Below are 22,607 nucleotides of genomic sequence, written 5' to 3'. Positions count from 1 at the left end.
CAATAAAATCAAGGAAATAAATTAAATTGTAAGGTGGCCCAGGGACAACTCCGTGGCACAGACCAGCCTTGCTCGTGTGAAGCTGAGTTGGAGCCCAGGCAGTGCACAATCCCGGGCATCACCGGCACATAATCAAGAGTGCAGGGGCCGGGGGCGATAAAACAGTGGGCACACAGCTGACCCAGGCTCAATCCCCAGCACCCAGCACAGTCCCCCAAGCTGCCAGGAGTGATCTTTGAGTGCAGAGCCAGGAGGAAGCCCTGAGCACAGCCAGGTATGGCCTTCCCCTCTCCCACCCACCACCGAGATCAAGTGTGCAGGACTGAGTTCAAGCTTTGAACAGGCTCCCCAATACTACATGGTCCTTTGACTACCACCAGGAGCAAATCCCAAGCACAGACAGGAAAAGTCCCAAAGCACTGCAGGGGTGACCCTAAAGCTATATAAATAAGTGGATAAGTAAATAAAGTGTGCAGTCTCTGGCCCAGAGCAACTAAGTGGATGAGTATCACAACTCCCATCACCATGACAACAAACATTAAGGGAGGGGCGAAATTAAGCTTCAAGGGCCAGGGATATGTCTCAGTGGGACAGAGCATGCTCATACTCAATTATCAGCAATACAATCAATGAAGTTTTAAGAAACACTTTATTACTGGGGCTGGAGACAGTATTGTCACTTAATAGTGACACCTTGCACCTTGCACGCTGCAGACCCAGGTTCAATCCCCAGCATCCCATATTGTCCCAAGGGCACCACAAGGAGTAATTCCTACGTGCAGAGCCAGGAGCAAACCCCTGAGCATGACCAGGTATGGCCCAAAAACAGAACAATAAAGTGGTGGAGGTGGGGGGAACTTTAATACTTATTTAAAAGTAAAAAGAAAATCATTGACATGAGTGGCTCTAAGGGCTACATATGACAATAATATAGACTATATACAGGAAGGAAGCAGTAAGAAGTAAAAAATGAGAAATGTACCCACTGTGGCACAAGAGTTCATGTACAATTCATAAGCATTAACTAGTTTCATTCATATTAATAACTATTAAGTGACAAGAGGGACAAAGTGGAAGGGTGAGGCACACGGTTTGTATGCAGAACCCCAGTTATGATCTCTGGTGCCAATGGCCAGAATTAACCTCAGAGCACTTCAGGGTATGGTCCAAAAACAAAATCAAACACATGAAATGGGACCAGAAATGTGGTCAGTAGTTAAACAAATGCTCTGCATATGTGAGGCTCTGGGTTCAATCTCTAGCACAGCAAAAAAAGGAGGAGGAGGAGGAGGAGGAGGAGGAGGAGGAGGAGGAGGAGGAGGAGGAAAAGCAGGAGAGGAAGGAAGAAGGAAAAAGGAAAACAGGAATGACTCTATGACTACATCAAAATCCATAAGATAAGAATTCAAAAACCAAACCAGCACTCAAAATAAAATGATTTGTTTGAGAGTGTTTGCTAACTTTAATACAAAAGTAGCAGCTCTGGGCAGAACCCCAGGACAGCAGGCAGGGCACTTGCCTGGCACCCTTGTCTGACCAGGGTTCAATCTCCTGAACACAGAGCCAGGACAAAGCCCTGAGCACCATCAGGTGTGGCCCAAAGGACAGAAGGAGGGAGACAAGGCGGCAAGGGGGAGTGGAGGAGGCAGAAGCAGAGCAGCTGTGCAGCTGTGAACTGAATAGTTAATCAAGAAGGTGCAGAGAGTAGGCACCCGGGTGACAGGGCGTGGCCGTGGGCGGAGCATATGCTCTGCACACAGGAGGCGCAGGTTCATTCCTGCATTCCAGCGCCACATGATCCCTTGGTACTTTGGGAGTAACACCCCTCCCCCACCACAGTCTTGGGTGTGGCCCAAACAACAAAATAAATTGCTTTTGTTTCTATTTTTGAGCCACACCCCATAATACTCAGGGATTACTCCTGACTCTGCACTAGGGAATTATCCCTGAGTGCTGGGGTGGGGTAGGGGGGTAGGGGTGGGGACCATATGGGATGCTGGAGATTGAACCCGCTGAGCACAGGCAAGTGCCCTACTGCTCTGACTCAAATTTTTCAAAACAAATAAATATAAACAGGGGCTGGAGCAATAGCACAGCGGGTAGGGCGTTTGCCTTGCACGCGCTGACCCGGGTTCGATTTCCAGCATCCCATATGGTCCCCTGAGCACCGCCAGGGGTAATTCCTGAGTGCAGAGCAGTAACCCCTGTGCATCGCCGGGTGTGACCCAAAAAGAAAAAAAAAAAGACAAATATAAACAGCACAGGACTATACTCAGGACAGAAGCATCCCCAAAATAAATCAGCTGTCATGGAAATGCAACGCACAGGTTTATGGTAGATTAGACAACTTGAAAGAGAAATTATGAAGCGGTTGATAAGTCAGAAAAACTACTCAATATTTAGTTCTGGGAACTAAAGATCAGTAACAGAAAGTAAGAGCAAGAGCAAGAGGCAGAGAAAATACAGAATGAGCATTTAAGATGTTTAAAAAGAGACAGGCGGGGACACAGCGGGTAGGGCGTTTGCCTCACACACAGCCAGCACGGGTTGATTCCCAGCATCCCATTGGTTCCCCGGAACACTAGGGAGTAATTCCTGAGTGCAGAGCGCCAGGAGTAACCCCTGAACATCGCCTGGTGTGACCCAAAAAGCAAAGAGAGAGAGAGAGAGAGAGAGAGAGAGAGAGGACTCCAGGCGCACACGACTAACCTCAGACAACACAAGGGAGGGGGAGGAGAGAAGAGCACGAGAGAAGACAAAATAGAGTCAGTATCTGAGGAAATGACAGAATATTCTAGAACTGATGAAATACAACGATCCACAAATTTAAGCAGCCCAACAAGGCGGGGGAGGGGGCATGCAATGAATCTCAAGCAGAATAAAAGCAATTCAACCATTTACACAAAAACCTCCACAGATCCTTATAACAGCTTTCTCAGTAAATGCTACGACTTGTAAGTATCCAAAATGTTCTTCAGAAGGTGAGTGGAAAACTGTGGTACATTCAGACAATGAATAGATTCCAGTGTTAGAAACAAATGAAACATCAAGTTATTAAGAAACATGGGGAAAACTTAAAAACTATACTGAAGGGCCAGAGCATTAGTACAGCAAACAAGGCATTTGCCTTTCATAACCGACCCGGATTCAATCCCTACAACCCAGATGGTTCCCCGAGCACTGCCAGGAGTGACCCTGAGCAGTGTGTGGCCAGGTGTGGCCCAAAAACCAAAAATATAAAAATAAAAATATACTACAGAAGAAGCCAATCCGAAGAAGCAATATACCATACCACTCCAACTATACGACAATCCAGAAAAGGCAAAACCACGAAGACAATGTCAGATGTCAGGGCCGCTGCTTGGTGGCAGAGCACAGGCTTCCCAGGTCTGAGGTCCTGAGTTCAATTTCCAGGACCACTAATACCACCATCACCAAAAACTTTTTGCCAAAACTTAATGGAGGGATGAACAGCTGGAGCACAGAAGAATTTGAGGGTAATGCTTAAACAGATACACATCACTGCACGCTTCGACCAGATCTATAGAACGTAACAAGGAGTTTACAATAATACACCAGTTTGCACGTGGCCAACCTGGGTCCGATCCCCAGCACTCCACATGGTCCCCTGAGCTAGCCAGCAGTGAGTCCTGCGCACAGGGCCATGAGTCAGCCCTCAGCATCGCTGAGGCCAGTTGTGGCCCCAAAACAACAACAATAACATCAAAAACTGAAGGAGTTCACATACAGGTAAACCACTGATTCTGGGAAATAACATGTCAAGGTAGATTCAGCAACTGTAAGGAAACTAAGACTCCATTACTTAGACATACAGGAGGGCAGGAGGTAGATGGAAAATCTCTCCTCCCAAACTCAACACCATGGTGAGCTTATGTGTTTGGTTTTTTTTTAATTTTCAAAAAAAAATTAAATACATTTAATTTTAAAAAATCTATGAAATTATCACGAGGGTGTGGGAGGGTGAAGGGTAGTTACAATAGAGGAGGGTCCATTATGACAACACTAGTTGGAAATGATCACTCTGGACAAGAACTTAGTGCTGAAAGTAGGTAAAGGGATATATATGATAACTTTTCAGCATCTGTATTGCAAACCATAATACCTAAAATGAGAGAGAGAGAAAGAGAGGGAGGGAGGGAGGGAGGGAGGGAGGGAGGGAGGGAGGGAGAGAGAGAGAGGCCTACCACAGAGACAGGCTGGGTTGGGGGGTGGTTTGGGCGGGGACATTGGTGCTAGGAAATTACACTGGTGGAGGGATGGGTATTGGAACATTATATGACCGAACCCAATCATGAACAGCTTTGTAATGCTCTATCTCATGGTGATTCAATAAAAAAATATTAAAAATACATAAAATCCACGAGGCCAAGGGGATTCAACTCGTGGCAGTGTGTGCCATATATGAGGCCCTGGACTCAATTCCCAAGCACAGAACAAAATATTTTTTTAAAAAGCCCTATATGTTTTTTAAAGCATACACTCAGGCTTCTAAAAATAAAAACACAAGAAAAAAAATGGGGTGGGTGAGTACTAACGGCTAATAGATACGGGGTTAATTTTTTCAATTTCAGTTTAGAAGCCATGGTTTACAGGACTGTTAGTGACAGGGCCTCATGAATAACACAATCCCTTACCACACTGTTCCCCAGTGTCCACTTCCCTTCCTCATGTCCCAGTGTCCCTCCCCACCCCCATGCTAAGCTTCCTACAGAGGACCAGTCCTGTGTCTTCAGGCATTTGGTATTCCCCAGTCCAGAGAGCGAGTTCCTCCTGTCTGTCCCTCTTCTGACTTTACTCAGCACGATACTCTCCAGATCCATCCACACAGCAGCAAATGGCATGATTGCAACTTTTTTTTTATAGCCAAGTAGTATTCCACAAGAGAAGAATTTTAAAAAGCAATCAAACACCTTCTGTTACCAAATTCCTGTGTATAAAACCAAGATAAAGAGAATAAACTAAAAAATAGGCAGACAGATTACCTTCAACAGAACAGCAACGTGGCTGAAAATAAAGGGACCTAACTCGGGTCAGGGACAGAGGTCACAGGGCTAGAACACAAGTTTCATGCGTGGAGACTCAGGTTTGAGCTCACCACCGCATGGTCCCCAAAGCACCATCCTGAAATACCTCTGAACACAGCAGGTGTGGCCCAAAAAACAAAACCAAAAGAAAAACAAACCCAAAGAGAGCATAATGGAAGCGCATGGGCAATAATGAGTAACATGCTGAAAATAGCCAACCAAGACATTTAAATCGAGCAAAACAGAGCAGGCGAGAGCGCACAGGTTAAGGTGCTTGCCTTGCAGGCAGGTGCCCTGCCTGAACCCTTGGCACCTCCAGGATTATCCCCTGAGCAACACCCGGAGCAACCCTGAAGCACCATCAAGCTGGCCCCAAACCCAGAAAAAATAAACAGACCTAGCAAAAAACCATTCAAGAATCAATAAAGTGGGTATAGGGCATTTGCCTTGCACGGATGGACCCATATGGTCCCCTAAACACCTCCAGGAGTGATCCCTGAGCATAGGGCCAGGAATAAGCCCTGAGCATCTCTGGGTGTGGCCCAAAAACAAAACACGAAAAAGAAAGCAAAAAAAAGTTCCATGAAACTAGACAACTGGCAGGGGTCAGAAGGAAGTACATACAGATGCTAACTAAAACCAAAATGCTATATACCTGAAAACTGCAGATAGCTGCAAGCCAATGTTATTTCCATTAAGAAATGAAAGGAAGAAAGCTAAAATTAAATGTTTTAGAGGAAATCAAATAGTTCTTTGAGGTAAAACCAAAAGTATTCCAGATAGAAGGTCAAATGACACAAAAGGAATAAAGAAGTCGGAAGGCATAGTACGGAGGGCAGAGTGTTTGCCTTGCACACAGCTGACCTGGGTTCAACCCCTGGCATCCCATATGGTCCTCCCAAGCATGCCAGGAGTGATCCCTGAGCCCAGAGCCAGGAGTAAACCCACAGTATGGCCCAGGTGTGGCCCAAAACCAGGAGGGAAAGAAAAGAACAGAGAGGGGCCAGGAAATGGCTGAGGGCTGGCGCCTCTACCCTGGGTTCAAGTCCCAGCACAGCAAGGTCCCTGAGTACTGCAGAGAAGGGCCTCCAACACCAGCACCCTGAGCACTGCTGGGTAGAGTCCAAAAACCCAAAAGAAAAAAAGAACAAAAGGTCAGACTCAATGAAGACCATCTAAAACAGATTCAACAGGACCAGAGTGATGACACAGCTTGCCTTGCACATGGCCGGCCCAGGTTCAATCTCCAGCACACAATGACACCCTCCCCACCAAACCCCACCAGGAGTGATCCCTGGCCAGTGAGCAGAGTCAGGGAGTCAGCCCTGAGCACCACCAGTGTGGCTCAAAAAAAATTTTTTTAGTAAAATATAGCAGATTTAATAATCTGGCCTCCAATATAAATATCGACAGGCATATACAACTGAACACAGGAGACTTCTACTTTTATCAAATCCACAGGTTATATAAGAGCATGAACTGTTATTTTTGTTTTGGGTTTTGTTTTGTTTGGGGGCCACACCTAGCAGTGATCAGGGGGTTATTCCAGGCTCTGCACTCAGGAATCAATCCTGGAGGTACTTGGGGACCATATGGGATGGCGGAGATCAAACCCAACCCAGGTCAGCCTGTGCAAACACTGACCTGCTATACTATCACTCCCACCCCAACAGCAAACTGTTAGCCAAAGTCTTTATCTAATAATGCCAACAATAATGTACAGATACATCCAATGGTAACAACTCTACCACAGTAATACAAGATGCCAACAAAGAGGTGCCAGGAAGAGGAAATGGCAATTCTGTACTACCTGCCTCATTTTCTTGCAGAAAACCTAAAATTTCTCTAGAAAAATTATGATTATTGGGTCAAGGAAGAGGTTCAAAGGGCTAAAGGTTGGGTTCAACCCCTGGCACAGCAGGGCCCTTCAAATGCCAAGCACAAACACAGCCCAAAAGCAAAAGGGAGAAAAAGAGGCAGCGGCCAGGGAGAGAGCTCAGCAGGTGAGGTACAGCTTGCACACACAAAGCACATGGTCACTTTCTGGCACTGCAACCCGAGTGCCAAGGCCAGAGCAGCCCTGAGCAGCCTCAGGTACAGAGCAAAACACACAGCAGACATTATTTTAAAATACATTACAGGGGCCGGAGGGTTACTACAGCAGACAGAGCATTTGCCTTGCATGCGACTGACCCAGGTTCGATCCCAGCATCCCATATGGTCCCCCACGCACCGCCAAGAGTAACCCCCGAGTATCGCTGGGTGTGACCCAAAAAGCAATAAATAAATAATAAATAATAAGGACTGAACCTGGGTCAGACACTATCCCTCCAATAAATAGCAAAGAAAAGATTGTCAAAATGCTTATACAGGTGACCTCATCTTCTTAATTACCTTTCCCAAAACACTTGGTACAATAATGCTGAACCTGTGAATCGTCTGACACAGAGAACCCACATTCTCAAAGGAGTCAAAGAGGGGAAACGATGATTGCAATAAAAGCAAATGCTAAATAAGGGAACAGGACTAGACGGATGGAGGTGTCTAGAAAAGCTGAAGATGGGGCTGGAGAGAGCACAGCAGCGAAGGCACTTGCCTTGCAATGACCGACCTGGGCCAGATCCCCGGCATCCCATATGGTCTCCCAGCCCTGCCAGGAGGGAACCCTGGATACAGAACCAGGAGTAAGCCCTGAGCACTGCTAGGTGAGGAGCCCTCCCCAACATTGCCCCCCCTCCAAAAAAAAAATCTGGATTTTGTTTTAAAGAGGAAACTGAAAGTTCATCAGACAAATAGAAAAGCAGGGAAGGACACACATGAGGTTGTTTGCTGACGTCCCACACAGCAAAGATCGAAACCCTGGGATCACAGGCTGGTGGTGACAAGTTCAGAAATGTAACAGACAGGCCTTTAGAGAAAGTGCCTGGGATTATTGTTCACTGTATCACTGTCATCCCATTACTCATAGATTTGCTCAAGCGGGAGCAAATGGAGACCAGTAACGTCTCCACCTTGAGACTTCTTGTTACTGTTTTTGGCATATCGAATACGCCATGGGTAGCTTGCCAGGCTCTGCCGCGCGGGTGAGATACTCTTGGTAGCTTGCCGGGTTCTCCGAGAGGGGCAGAGGAATCGAACCCAGGCAGCTGCATGCAAGGCAAACGCCCTACCCACTGTGCTATCTCTCCAGCCGTAGGGATTATTGTTATGGATGGAAAAGGTTGAGAAATCTCAGGGGGCGAAAGGCCTGAGGTGATATAGGGGTGCCTGTGAGGAGGGCGGAAGCAAATCAGCACGGAAGTAAATGAAAGGGAGAAGCCAACATACAGACATGCAGTCATAAACGTATCAGAGGCGCAGAGATGGTAACGGGATTAAGGGGGTTGCTGGGCATGAGGCCAACCTGCACTAGGACCTTAAATATGGTCCCCCAAGCACTGCCAGGAGTTACCCCAAGTACAGGAGTGGCCCTGAGCAACAGCAATGCAAGTATCTGCTCTTCTCATGCTGCACAGTATGAGGGTCACTCCCTGGCAGCCCCACCCCCACAACAGTCTCACTGCAGGCTCAGTAAGGGAGGGGCTCCAAAGCCCTTCCTGCGACAAAATCAACAGTACCACTTTTTGCAGCCTCTCATTTTGCTCCTTTCAATGCTACTCACATACTCAAATTTCTTCATATCAATACAATCAAAAAAGTAAGTGCGACTGTTTACAATAGCCAGAATCTGGAAAAAACCCAAATGCCCTAGAACGGATGACTGGTTGAGGAAACTTTGGTACATCTATACAATGGAATACTATGCAGCTGTTAGAAAAAAGGAGGTCACAAATTTTTTATTTAAGTGGATCGGCATGAAAAGTTTCATGCTAAGTGAAATGAGTCAGAAAGAGAGAGACAGACATAGAAAGATTGCACTCATCTATGACATATAGAATAACAGAGTGGGAGACTAACACCCAAGAATTGTAGAAACAACTACCAGGAGTTTGACTCCATGGCTAGGAGGCTGGCCTCACATTCTGGGGAAAGGGCAACTCAGAGAAGGGATCACCAACTATAATGTTGTCGAAGGCCATGTGGGAGAAGGGAGTTTCGGGCTGAATGAGGGCTAGAGACTGAGCACAGTGGCCACTCAACACCTTTATTGCAAACCCCAACAGCTAATTAGAGGGAGAGAACAGAAGGGAATGCCCTGCCACAGTGACAGGGTGGGGTGGGGGGAGATGGGATTGGGGAGGATGGGAGGGATGCTGGGTTTACTGGTGGTGGAGTATGGGCACTGGTGAAGGGATGGGTTCCCGAACTTTGTATGGGGGAAGCATAAGCACAGATGTGTATAAATCCGTAACTGTACCCTCATGGTGATTCATTAATTAAAAATAAATAAATTTATTATTAAAAAAAAAAAGTAAGTGCGAGTAGGACATACAAAAAGACACCCTCAACATTTCCTCTGAACTTAAACATATATTCTGTTAACACTCTTTTGATGTCAGACTTCTGAGTTATAGATTCACTGATTATAGTTCCAGCCTCACACAAAATACACCCATAATGCATGGTCTATAATTTCTGGTTTCAATTTCTTTCTAAGTGACTTGAGGGCCCAGATTGATAGCACAGTGGACAGAGCATTTGCCTTGCATATGGCTGACCTAGGTTCAATTCTCGGCATCCCATATTGTTTCCTGACTACCACCAGGAGTAATTCCTGAGCACAGAGCCAGGAGTAACCCCTGAGCATTGCCCGGTGTGGCCCCAAAACAAATAAAAAATACTTTTAAAGTGAGAAGAGGCTTGGAGAGGTAGTACAACAAATGAGGCGCAGGAGTAGCCCCCAGGTATGACCAAGTGTGGTTCAAACAAAATAGTTTCTGGGGCTGGAGCAATAGCACAGCGGGTAGGGCGTTTGCCTTGCACGCGGCTGACCCGGGTTCGATTCCAAGCATCCCATATGGTCCCCTGAGCACCACCAGGAGTAATTCCTGAGTGCAGAGCCAGGAGTAACCCCTGTGCATCGCCAGGTGTGACCCAAAAAGAAAAAAAAAAAAAACAGTTTCTGGGGCTGGAGAGAAACAGGGAGGGCACTTGCCTCATGCATAGCTGACCTGGGTTCGATCCCCGACATCCCAAATGGTTCCCTGAACACTGCCTGGCTCTGCACTCGGGGAGCCAGGAGTAACCCCTGTGCATCGCCAGGTGTGACCCAAAAAGCAAAAAAAAGGAGAAAAAAGGAACGGTATCTGGCACACATTTAAGTACTTACTATTATATTAGCATTAAATTTCAAGTAGGGATAGGTATTAGCGCATGTAAGGGTAAAAGTTGAACTTTTTACAGATTCTAGAATCATAGACCACCTGTTCTTAAATTGTCAAATGAGAGCAGAACAGGCAATATAAACTGCGATGGGTCCTTATGAAAACATACGAACACAGGTAGAGTCAGTTTCACTTTACTGGAAGGGAGTTATCCCATGCTTAAAGAAGAGACTTTGAAACAGGAGGGCAGGGAGAGAACACAGGCGTTAAGGTGCTGTGTCACACACGGCCGGCCATGATCCAATCCCCAGCACTGAATAAAGTCTCCTGGGCACCGATAGGAGTGATCCTTGAGCTCAGAGCCAGGAGAAAGCCTAGAGCACTGAGGGGTGTGGTTCAAACACCCTGTCCCCAAAAGCGTAGATTAGGAGACCAGAATCCAGAATGATAGTCCAGCAGGGAGGGTGATTTTTGTGTGCGCAGCTGACCTGGGTTTGGTGCCTGGGTTTGATGTCCCATGTGGTCACCCAAGCCAGGATAGTTCAAGAAAAGAAGCTTGGGGCTGGAGAGACAGCACAGTGGGTAGAGCACTACAAGGGGCTGACCCAAATTCAATCCCCGGCATCCCATATGATTCCCTGAGCTACCACCAGGAGTGATTCCTGAGTGCAGAGCCCGAGTAACCGCTGAGCATCACCAGGCCAGTGACCGTCCCCTCCCCACCAAACAAAAAAGTAATCTAACAAGTAGGTTTGACCTATCATCTCAAGGGCCCTAAGATGATGGTTTCAGGTTCTCCTAAAGAGTGGCAACTGCTGGGGACGGAGCAATAGTACAGCGAGTAAGGTACATGCCGATCCAGGTTCAATCCCTGGCACCACTTATGGTCCCCGGAGTCAGCCAGGAGTGATCCCGGAGAACAGAGCCAGGAGTGAAGCCTGAGTGTGGTGTGGTCCCCAAAACAAACAGAAGAGAAGCTAGTGGGCCAAAGGGAGAATGGGGATTAAGTGCTTGCCTCACATGCAGCTGACCCCAGTCTATCCCCCTCGTCAAGCACCATCAAGAATGACTCCTGAGCACAGAGCCCTGGAACCCCTGAGCACTGTCAGGCAAAATACACAAACAAAAACAGGGATCAGAGAAAAAGTTCAGAGAGGAAGGCTCTAGCCTAACTCAATCCCACCACCAGGAGTGACCCCTTAGAAGAGAGCCAGGAGTAAGCCCTGGGCATAGCCAGACAGGCTCTGAACCTCTCCCCCACACACATGCGCCCCAAAGTGGCAGAGAACAGAGGAAGAAAGATAGTTATGGTTTCAGAACAAATTATGTTACTTTTCTCTATCCAACAACAAAACCTTACTTTTTTTTGGCGGGGGGACACTTTTGGGGTTACAACCGGTGATGCTCAGGGGTGACTCCTGGCTCTGCACTCAGGAATCACTCCTGGCAGTGCTCGGGGGACCATATGGGATGCCTGGGATCAAACCCAGGTCGGTGCATGCAAGGCAAATCCTGTACAAGCTGTATCACTCTGCCCTAAAACCTTAACTTTTAAACTGAAGAACACAATATGTATCCCAAAGTCCCAAAATAAATTTTAGTTTACCAATTATTAGAAATTATATTAATAAAAAGGAAACTACATGCATATAAACCCAAGAACGCAAGAACACTTTCAATGTGCACATTAAGAAAAAAGGCCTAAATAAAATTAAAAAGCAACTTAAGATCTACAATAACCAGGAAGTTCAAAGACTGCAGCTACTTAAAGCACTCTGTGAACTAGGAAAGAATCCACAGTGGCAGTGCCTTTCTTCCTTCTATGGACATCAAAAAGTCCTGAAAATGTTATGGTTAGGAGAAACTGCGGGCCGGGCACGAGGTGGCGCCAGCCCCACTAGATGGCACCCTCACGGGGAGGACCGGGAAGTCTGTCCTGCCTCTGTCTGGGGCAAGGCCTGAGCCGCTCCTGATCCTGGCAGAATTGAAACCTGTCATCAACTCCGTGAAAGACAGCCTCACTGAGAAATTATGACCCTCAGCTGAATCGAAAGCTCGGAGGGCTTTTCCCAAAGGCACCCCCTCTCCAGCACCCTGGGTCGCACCCCAGGGCTGTTCCAAATCAGAGTCTGGAAGACATGATGCCTTGGAGGAAAAGAAGTGGTGCAAATGAAGATTTCCTTTTCCCCTTCCTAACTGCACACTACAAAATAACTTACTGGCTTTTTTTTCCCCCTTCAACTTTTGTTTTATTTTGTTGGGGTTTTGGGTCACACCCAGTTGTGCTCAGGGCTTACTCTTGGCTCTGCATTCAGGGCTCATTCCTGACAGTGCTCAGGGGGCCATATGGCATATGGAGATCAAACCCAGATTTTTCAGATGCAACGTAAGCATCCTACCCACTGTACTATCTCTCCAGCCCCTCTTCAAGTTTTTTTGAAGAGTAAAAATATTCTTTTATCCTAAAAGAACATACTATAATCAATTTGTATGCGCATGTCTATGTGTGTAGTTGTTGTTTTGGTTTGGGACTGTGCTAAGGGCTTACTCCTGGTGGTGTTTGAGGGAACCATAAGAGGTGCCAGGGAAAAAAAAATTTGAGTTGTTTGCACCCAAGGAGAAAGCCTTTACCACTGAACTATCTCTCTGACCCTTAAAATCAATGTATTTATCAAAACTGGCATCATCAAAATCATGCAATTAATAGCACAAACACATCTGGATGTAAATAAACTTTTTTGGTTTTTGGGGGGGTCACAATCAGCAATGCTCACGGGTAATTCTCCTGGCTCTGATACTCAGGAATTACTCCGAGCTATGCTTGGGGACCATATGGGATGCTGAGAATCGAAGTCGGCCACTTGCAAGGCAAACGCCTTACCCGCTGTACTATCACTCTGGTCCCAACTTCTTAACTTACTAAAGGCAGAACTTCCTAATTACTTCCAGATTACTGCATTAAAATTTTGGGGTTTTTTTTGTTTTTTTTTTTTTTGCTTTTTGGGTCACACCCGGCGATGCACAGGGGTTACTCCTGGTTCTACACTAAGGAATTACTCCTGGCGGTGCTTAGGGGACCATATGGGATGCTGGGATTCGAACCCGGGTCGGCCGTGTGCAAGGCAAACGCCCTACCCGCTGTGCTATCACTCCAGCCCCCTAAAATTTTGGTTTTTTGTTCTTGTTTTTGAGCCACACCCAGAGATACTCAAGGGGATCACTCCTGATGGTGTTCAGGGGACCATATGAGATTGAATTCCAGTCAGTCACATGTAAGGCAAACACCCTAACTGCTATACTTCCGCTCCAGCCCCTGCAACACAATTTATGTGTTTGGGGGCCACACCCAACATGAAGGGGGGCAAGGGCAATTTTTAGGAGACCATGTGGTCCCAAAGGTCAAACTGAGGTTCTTGCATACAAAACATGTAACTCAGTCCTCTGAGCAATTTCCCGGGCCTACTACATTCAACTTCTCTAACACCTTAGTCACATGACTTAAAGTTGCATGAAATTCACAAGGTCATTTATTCTACTCACTTATATTCTACCTCATTAAAGTATACTTGGATATAGCTATGATAAACCTAAAATATAGGCAAGAAAGGTATTATTAACAACAAAGGCTGATGAGTTCCAACTATATGCCATTTGATTTGAATACAAACTTACTTTTACTTGGTTTTCGATCATTAGATGGTTTGGGAGTGGGACCTTTGTTGAATTCCCAAGTTAAAAGACACATCCAGCACCTTTACCAAATTCAGCTTAATACTCAACTACCCCACACGGCAGAGCCTGGCAAGCTACCCGTGGCATAATCGATATTCCAAAAACAGTAACAAGTCTCACAGCGGAGATATTACTGGTGCCCACTCGAGCAAATCGATGAACAACGGACGACAGAGCTACAGTGCTACTCAACTACACTGCTCCCTTCGTGACTTAACCCTCACGTATGTGACATCAATACCCAGAGGTCAGAAAAAAGTCTCTCCGAAGTGCCAGGACAGTTAACAAACCTGGGTTCCCAGAGCACCCTGTCAGAGCTCTAGTCAAACTCTCACCACCACCCGTCTTCACTCTCCGGCTCTCTGACCAGGGCAGGGAGTCGCCCGTAGCTCCAGCATGCCTAGAAGGCAGCAGCTCACTATCTACCCAATGAACAAATACTAACAAGTTATTCCAGCTCACCGAAATTATGAAATCCATCAAAGCAGCCAGATTTTCCAACTAAACCTTGACAAATACCTGCTCCTTTAAGAAGTTACTAGCCGGGGCCAGAGAGACAGGACAGCAGGAAAGGTGCTTGCCTTGCTCCTGCCAACCCGGAAGGGATCCCTGGTACTGCATAGGGTCTCCTGAGCACCACCTGAAGTAATCTCCGAGTGCAGAGCCAAAAGTAAGCCTGAGCACCGTTAGTCATGCCCACCCCACCCCCGACTCCCTGCTCCCCCCAAAAAGCAGCTAATAATAACCAAAGCATCAGACAAACTTCTAGGATAGTACTTTTCAAGACCAAAAGTCTTAAGAAGTACCAAACATTTGGAGCCGAAGAGATAGTACATGGGTTAAGGCTCTTGCCTTGCACAGGACTGACCAGAGTTGATCCCAGGACAGTATATGGTCCCCTGAACCCAGAAAAGAGTGATCCCAGAACAGCAGAATAACCCCTGCGCACCGCAGGGTGCGCCCCCTTCTCAAAAAGAAAAAGAAAAAAAGAAATGTATCACATGAAGCCGAAGATGAAAAATTCAGAAGTGTCAAGCCCAAATAACACAACAATCTTGAATTGGTGAAACTTAAACATTATAGGGGCCTGAAAGGTAATACAGGGGGTGAGACATCTGCCTTGCATGCAGTGACCACAGTTCAATCCCCTGCACTACATATGACCTATGAGCACCACCAGGAGTGATCCCTGAGCACCAAGCTAGTAATAGCCCGAGTACCACCAGGTGTGGACCAAAACCAAGCCCCCTCAAATTATGAATATATTTTAATGATTTTTAGATCTTTTCTTTTTCCTTTTTGATTTTGGAGTCGTATCTGGCAGTGCTCAGGGGATTATATGGTGTGCCAGGGATCGACCCCAACCCAGTCAGTCACATGCAAGGGAAACATCCTACCTACTGTCCTCTTTGGCCCCGATGGTTTTTAAATCTTACATGTTTTTACATATTGTACTAAAACCACCCCAGGAGAGTAGAAGAGTAGTAAAGGTACATGATGATGTACGGGAAAACTGTACAACACTGCTCAGCTTAACACCTGCCAGTTACTGGGGGTGCAATCTCATTTTCCTCCCCAGAACAAGAACAGAATCACTGAGGAGGAAGGAAGAATAAGAAAAGGGAGGCCAGGGAGATGATGCAAAAGGTCACCATGTTCTGCATGCAGAACCTTGGGTTCAAACCCTGACACTGAATTCACCACCCCTCCCACTCGCATTACAGAGATGTGTCTGCGGAAGAAACCCCTGAGAGCAAGGCCAGGTGTGCAACACCCCCCAACCAAAAAAGTGAGAAAGCAAACTAGAGGTGTGATCCGGACACACGTGTGGAACTGCAGGTTTGGAGAGCTTACAGATTCAGAAGATTTTTCACAACTACCATAAAACTATGCCAATATCTTTAAAGAGTTGTGCTTTCATTTATTTATTTTTTTTTTCTGGAGCAACTGAGTAGCTTTAACAAAATACAGCATATTCTCTAGACAGACATCCCATTAGAATTCTTGCAACAATACTCAAGGGAAACCTCTCCGTTTTAGGGGCTAGGGAAGAAGCATATCCTTCAAACTTTCTATTAAATGATCATTAGACTGACGAGTCAGATTTTTAAAAAGTTCACTGGAAACAAAGTCAGATCATCTCCACTGTAATTAGTAAGCTGCCCAAATTACTCTTGTTGATTTTGTTGTTATTTTGCGCCACACCCAAATGTGTTGGGGGCAACTCCCAGATCTATGTATTCAGGGTCACTCCCAGGGATGCTCAGGGGACCCTGTGATACCAGGATGGAACCAAAGGGTCACAAGCAAGGCAAGTAGTGCCTTAACCCTTGTACTCTCTTACCACCTCACTTGCTTTTTAATGTTTAAATTAGACTATGAACAAAGTTCACTATCATCATTTTACTCACCTTACTAACACCAACTCCAGTAAACCTGGCCTCTAATAATTCCTGCCGTCGTGGGTCCAGGCTATGCAATTCTTCCATCATTTCTAATGAGAAAGGAAAAGTAGACCATGAGACCATGAGGGCTAAAATGTAAGAGACTGACTCCTGAGCTAGAACAAACTCAGTTCACCTGACTGGACAACTAACCCTCATCAAGTAAATACAGTGCATAAATGACAAAGTATACTACTCATGGCTGCGGCGGAAAAAAAAAGTAATACATTCACAGTTTTAAAGCAGCTCAGGTCCTCTTCTAGGAAAGCCATTTCTTCTTCCCTCATTCTGATTTGAGTTTAACAAGGACAGACATCTAACCTTTCCTATAATCTCCTCAAAAGTTAAAGAAAGGGAAAAAAACCAAAACACGGGCTCCCTGTCAAAAAAAAAAAAAATCATTCTATCAAACTTGGAATAATTTTATTACTTGTAAGTAGCCAGAGTATGTTTGGATACTTCCTTCCCAAACACAGCAACCAGTTCCTACACTAAAAATATGAATCATTAACAGTAATTTCAAAATAATATGGCATGAATCAGAAGCTACAAATAACTTCAAATAACACTCTAATATAGTTCCTTTCTCCGAAGAGCTCACAGTAGCTCACGAAGAAAGGAATTAATTATTTTAAATTGAATGGAGAACCCCTGGTAAAAACCATTAACTCAAATCCTTCACTGAGGCTATTAAAACAGCCCCAGAGCCACCCCTTGATCACTGAATCGATCTGGCGACCTGGAGGGGGGATTCTGCCCACTCCGGGCCGCCCGTCCAAGCAGGGAGGGGCGGGTGGACACCACGTTTCAACTTCCAGCACTGATGGCTGCAGCAACTTACTTGGGGCGAATACGTGCATGCTTTGTCCGGAATGCGCTCGTCGGAAACCTCTCTTTACTAGTGAAAGCGGGAGGTGGGGGGTGTGATGGAAAAGGGTGGGGACTGAAAGCACCAAACCCCGACCTGAGACCCCACCGGAACACATTCTTAAAGCAGTCACTGGAATGACTGACGTGCACCCAAGTGCACAGAACACGGGGCTTAAAAGTCCCCTCTGCCATCTACCAGCTCCACGGTGGCCAGTAACAGCCCCTGCAAAGTCCTCCGGTTTCATTTCCCTTCCTGGACTGAGAGCCTGGGGCGACAGGGGGGGTGAAAGGGCGACAAATTCAAGACACCCCCCTCCCCCCCCCCGCCACCGTCCTCTCTCACAGACACACAGACACACACACACACACACACACACACACACGCACACACGCACACCAGGGGTGGGGGTGGGGAGCGATCCAGGGCAGTTCCGAGAAGGGATAAAGAAATGTGCGGAAAAGGCCGGCGACGGGAGCCGGCCGGCGCGGGTGCCCCCTCAGTGGCCTGGCCCGCGTCCCGCCCTGCCCCAAGCCAGGCCCGAGCGGCCGCGGGGGCCGCCTCTGCGCCCTCGGGGCTCCTGCGCATATTTCCGGGGACACGGCGCCCGGCGCGGACCCCACTTACTGTCAACTCACGCTCAGGGGACCGTCACCCGGTCCCGCGCCGGCGGGGCTGGGGCTGGGACGGGGCCGGCCGCCCGCGCCGGGAAGCAGCGCCGACGGGGCCTGGGCCCGGCGCCCCTCGCCTCCCGCCGGCTCCAAACTTTGCCCAAACTCCGGGCCCACCTGTCACGGGAGGCGGCCGGGCCGGCGGCCGGCGGCGCCCCCTCTCCCGGGCGGCCGCCGACCCCACCGCCAGGCCGGGGCCGCCGGGGCCTCCCCCCCGCCCCGCGCCGGCGCGGCCCCTCAGAGGCCCGCCGCCCTCGGGGGCCCGGCCCGCCTCCGCGCCCCGGGGCCGCGGCCCCCCGCGGCGGGGCCCGGCTCGCAGCCCGCCGAACCCCGGGGAACCCCCCCCGGACGGTTAGCGCCCGGGGCCCGGGGCCCGGCGCCCTCCCGCGCCCCGGGCTCAGCCTCTCACCTGCCGCCGCCGCCGCCGCCGCGGCTCCGCGCTCCTCCCGGGAGCGGCCCCGACCCGACCCGGCCGCCGGCCGCTCTGCGCTCCCCCTGGGCAGGCCCGGGGCGGAGCCGGGGCCTCTCCTGAGCGCCGCAACCCCCCGCCCGGGCAGCCGCCGCCGGCGCCGGGCTCCACGAGAGGGCGGGCGGGGGAGGGGGGCCGCGGAGGCCGCAGATCCCCGGGCTCGCGTGCAGAGCCAGGCGCCCGACGTGGGCCCGGGCCCGGGCGGCCGCGGGGGGCGCGGGGCCGGCCTCGGGGCGCCGGACAAAGGCCCAAGGAGGCGCAGGAGGGCCCGGGCCGGGGCGGGAGGTGGGGGCCCGCGCGGCTGGGGGCCACTCGGGTGCGGCTCGGAGGGCTGGGGGGGGGGGGTCGGAACCGCTGGTGCCCGGGACCCGCCTCCGGCCCCTTAATCCGGATCGGTTCGGTCCGGATTAGTAGTGATCGGTGTAAACACACTAGTGAAAGCGCGTGTTTCCTCGCGAGATTTGCACGGCTGGGCGGCGGGGGGGAAGCGCCGGCTGTGGGGGAGGAGGAGGAGGAGGAGGGGAGAGGGGGGCAGGGGGGTCCCCGCGGCCCCCGGCGTCCCGCCTCCTCCAATCAGCGCCGAGCCGGCGGGCAGGGGGCACTCGGGGGACCCCGCAGCGGCCGAGGCGGGCCGGGCGGACGGGCGCCCCGAGAGCCGCCGGGGCCGGCGCCCCCGAGCCCCCGCCGTGGCCTTTGTGGAACCTGCGCGCCCGCCCCGCCCCGCCGGGCCCAGGCGGTTGGGCCGGCGCCGAGCTGCGCCGCCGCGCCCCGAGGCTCCCCGAGTCTGGGCTCCTCGGCCCCGGGATGGAGTTGACGGGAGCGGGGAGCCGGGGGCTAGGGGGGGAGGTTGAGGGGAGCCCCGCGCCCGCTCGCAGGGAGCCCCGGGGTGCGAGCGGGGGGCCCTCCGGGGGGCGCGTCGGGGCGCCCGGGGGCAGGTTCCGTTTCCACCTGCGACCGCAGACAGCGCCCGGGGGCTCAGAGGGTAAGAGATAGAATGGGGGGGGCACCCCTGAGGAAGCAGGACGGTGCAGGGCGCCCCACCACCACAGCCCAGGCGCCGTCACGTGCTCCGCCCGCGCCCGGAGCCCCGACACTACCTCCTGGCCGGTCCCCAGCCCCCACTCTCCGCCGACGGCGGAGGGGCCAGGGGCCGGGACCCGGGGCGCGCCTGCGCTTCCCCTCGGGGGCGCCCGCCTGGCTGCCCGCCCGCGGCGTCGGGGCTGCTCCCGCGTCCGCGCCGCACGGGCCTGCGGACAGCGCCCGCAGCGACACTTTTCACCCGTCCCGCGTTCCTGGTCTTCGGGGCCCGGGTCCGCTCCCGCGCGATAGAAGAAAGTCCATCCTCGGGGGGTCCCCCGCGCTCCGCCCGGCCCCAGGGGACGCGCACACATTATTCCCGACGTCACAGTATTTGAAGACGGGGGGTGAAAAGCGCGCCGGGGACTGGACTGGACGGAAAACCGGGCCCGGCGCGGGGGCGCGGGTGGACAGTTTAGTTGGGGGTGAGGGGAGGTTGGTTATTTTTACGTTTTCTTTGGGGTCACCGCCGGCGGTGCCCAGGGCTCCTTCCCAGTGCCGTCTGGTGGTGACCGTCGGAGCCGTCTCCCCAGCCCGAGTGTGTCAGGGACTTGCCTTCCGCCCCGGGAGAGAAAGACGGTTCCGTCTCACTGGAGAAGGATCGAGAAAGTCAGGTCAGGGACGGAGAGGTCCTACCGTCCTACGCTTGCCTTGATCCGGGCTGACCCGGATTTGATGTCTGCGCCATAGAAGGTTCCCCAGCTGTCCTCGCCGCCGCCCCCCCAGAAAAGGTCAGGTCTGGAGACCAGAAAAATACTAGAGCACTTCCTGCCTGCAGGTTCAGTTCCCCACCACAGCCTCGCGCCGTTTATGGCCCCCAGGAGGGATCCTGAGCTTGGAGAAGTGTGGCCCCACCCCCACCTCAAAAGAGTCAGGGGCTGGAGCAATAGCACAGCGGGTAGGGCGTTTGCCTTGCACGCGGCCGGCCCGGGTTCGATTCCCAGCATCCCATATGATCCCCTGAGCACCGCCAGAGGTAATTCCTGGGTGTAGAGCCAGGAGTGACCCCTGTGCATCGCCGGGTGTGACCCAAAAAGAAAAAAAAAGTCAGGGCCAGAGAGCTAGTACAGCGGGGTAAAGGGGGCCATCCTGAGTCAGATCTCTGGCATCCCATATGGTCCTCAGAGGACCACCAGGGGGGATTCTTGAGTGCAGAGCCAGGGGTAACCCCTGAGCATGGCCAGTTGTGACCCCCAAACCAAAAAAGAAAGGTCAGACCTGAAGGTGACACTGAAACCCCACAAGTAACAAGGGGTTTCAGACAAGCCCACTGGACAACTGCCGTCCAGCCTGGCTTCTGTAAACATTCTCCATGGCTGTTCCCAAACCTTCTCAGGCCTTGCCAACCCGTTGTGAAGGAGGGGTTTCCTTTCCTGATCCCAGTGTTGGCACACAAAGATGGACTTTCAGTTTCATTTTCCTAGTGGATTTTCTCTACATGACAGATCACATTGACATGGCCTATCAGCCAGTTCTACAGTGAACACATCCAAGTACTAATGGCTCATGAGGGTCTTGAGCCAGATAGTACAGTAGATAGGCCATTGCTTTGCACCCATCTGACCGGCATTTGATCCCTGGGCACCACATACAGTCCCTCAGGCACCACCAGGAATGATCCCTGAGCGCAGAGCCAGGAGTAAGCCCTGAGCACCGCTGGGTGTGACCCAAATAAATAAAAAGAACAGCTCATAGGGGCTGGAGAGATAGTATAGTGTGTAGGGCATTTGCCTTGCATACAACCAACCTTATTTCAGTCCCTGGCACTGCATATGATTCCCTGAGCTCTGCCAGGAGTGATCCTTTCGGGGCCAGAGTGATAGTACAGCAGAGAGGGCATTTGCTTTGCATACAGCCCACCAGGGTTCAATCCCCAGAATCCCATACGGTCCTCCAAACGCTGCCAGGAGTAATTCCTGAGTGCAGAGCCAGGAGTGACCCCTGAGCATCGCCTGGTGTGACAAAAAGGAAAAAAAAAAGGGGGCTGGAGTGATAGCACAGCGCGTAGGGCGTTTGCCTTGCACGCGGCCAACCCGGGTTCGAATCCCAGCATCCCATATGGTCCCCTGAGCACCGCCAGGGGTGATTCCTGAGTGCATGAGCCAGGAGTGACCCCTGTGCATCGCCGGGTGTGACCCAAAAAGCAAAAAAAAAAGGAATGATCCCTGAGTGCAGGCAGAAATTAGCTGAGCACTCCTGGGTGTGTCCCAAAAACAAACAAAAAAGAACTGTGCACAGGAACTTAATGAATTTGCTGACCACAGAGATTGGGTGCTTCTATTTATAAGCATCATATAAATGAAAAATACCAGATATCAAGAGTGAAGCAAAAGAACATAGATGGTTTTCAGCCTTCCCCCAGAGAAAGATGGGTAATTAAAAAAAATTCTATTGTCAGGTGGTTCCATTTACGGTGTGATTTAACCTGGAGGTCATGACCCAACTTGTTGAAAATGTTTGATTACATGGCAGTTCTGTGACTCACCTTGTCACAGACTGGCAAATGATGACACACCCCACGCAAAGGCCCAGTTCTTCCAGCCATGAAGAGCTTACACACACATGCCACTGGAAGATGCAATCAGATCACCTGGTCCTTCCAGCTGTCAGAGGTGGAGATGGCAAGTCCTCCAGGTTCATGTTCATAGTCACAGAGAGGGCCACAGGGCTGCCTGGAGGTGCCTCTGAACAGTTCTACCCTCCAGTGAGTGCTTGGTGGGTCTTAAGAAGCCAACACGCGGGGGCTGGAGCGATAGCACAGCAGGTAGGGTGTTTGCCTTGCACGTAGCCCAACCGGGTCCCTCGAGCACCGCCAGGAGTAATTCCTGAGTGCAGAGCCAGGAGGAACCCCTGTGCATCACTGGGTGTGACAGGAAAAAAAAAAGCCAACCCGCTTAAAGGTACAGCAGCCTGGGTTTGGTGGCACAGCACATATCTCACACTTCTGAGGCTGAGTTTGAGATCAGGCACTGAAAAAAAAAAGAAAAGAAAAAGCAGGGAAGTGGTGCAGAGAGATGTCTTGGGGCTGCACGCAGAG

At 50.4% G+C, this 22,607-nt stretch overlaps 1 protein-coding gene across 7 annotated transcripts in view; it reads right to left on the bottom strand.

Moving 5' to 3' along the window:
* Positions 1-18,868, bottom strand: part of TLK2 (tousled like kinase 2) — a 110,568-nt gene extending 91,700 nt beyond the window's left edge. For 3 of the 7 annotated variants that reach the window (XM_055132656.1, XM_055132659.1, XM_055132660.1), the window contains exons 1-2: positions 18,434-18,866; positions 16,453-16,535 (exon numbers count right to left, since the gene is read on the bottom strand). In XM_055132656.1, the coding sequence (XP_054988631.1) occupies positions 16,453-16,533 (81 nt within the window). In that variant the 5' untranslated portion in view covers positions 16,534-16,535; positions 18,434-18,866. Of the gene's footprint in view, positions 1-16,452; positions 16,536-17,980; positions 18,231-18,433 lie in introns of those variants that run through there. The other 4 variants (XM_055132658.1, XM_055132662.1, XM_055132657.1 and 1 more) reach the window with 2 other exon arrangements.
* Between the last annotated feature and the right edge of the window lie 3,739 nt (positions 18,869-22,607).

This window comes from Sorex araneus, chromosome 3 (assembly GCF_027595985.1).
Source record: "Sorex araneus isolate mSorAra2 chromosome 3, mSorAra2.pri, whole genome shotgun sequence".
Taxonomy (NCBI): domain Eukaryota; kingdom Metazoa; phylum Chordata; class Mammalia; order Eulipotyphla; family Soricidae; genus Sorex; species Sorex araneus.
The sequence above is the reverse complement of the archived record's forward strand: the minus strand, read 5'-3'. Positions and strand labels throughout refer to the sequence as shown.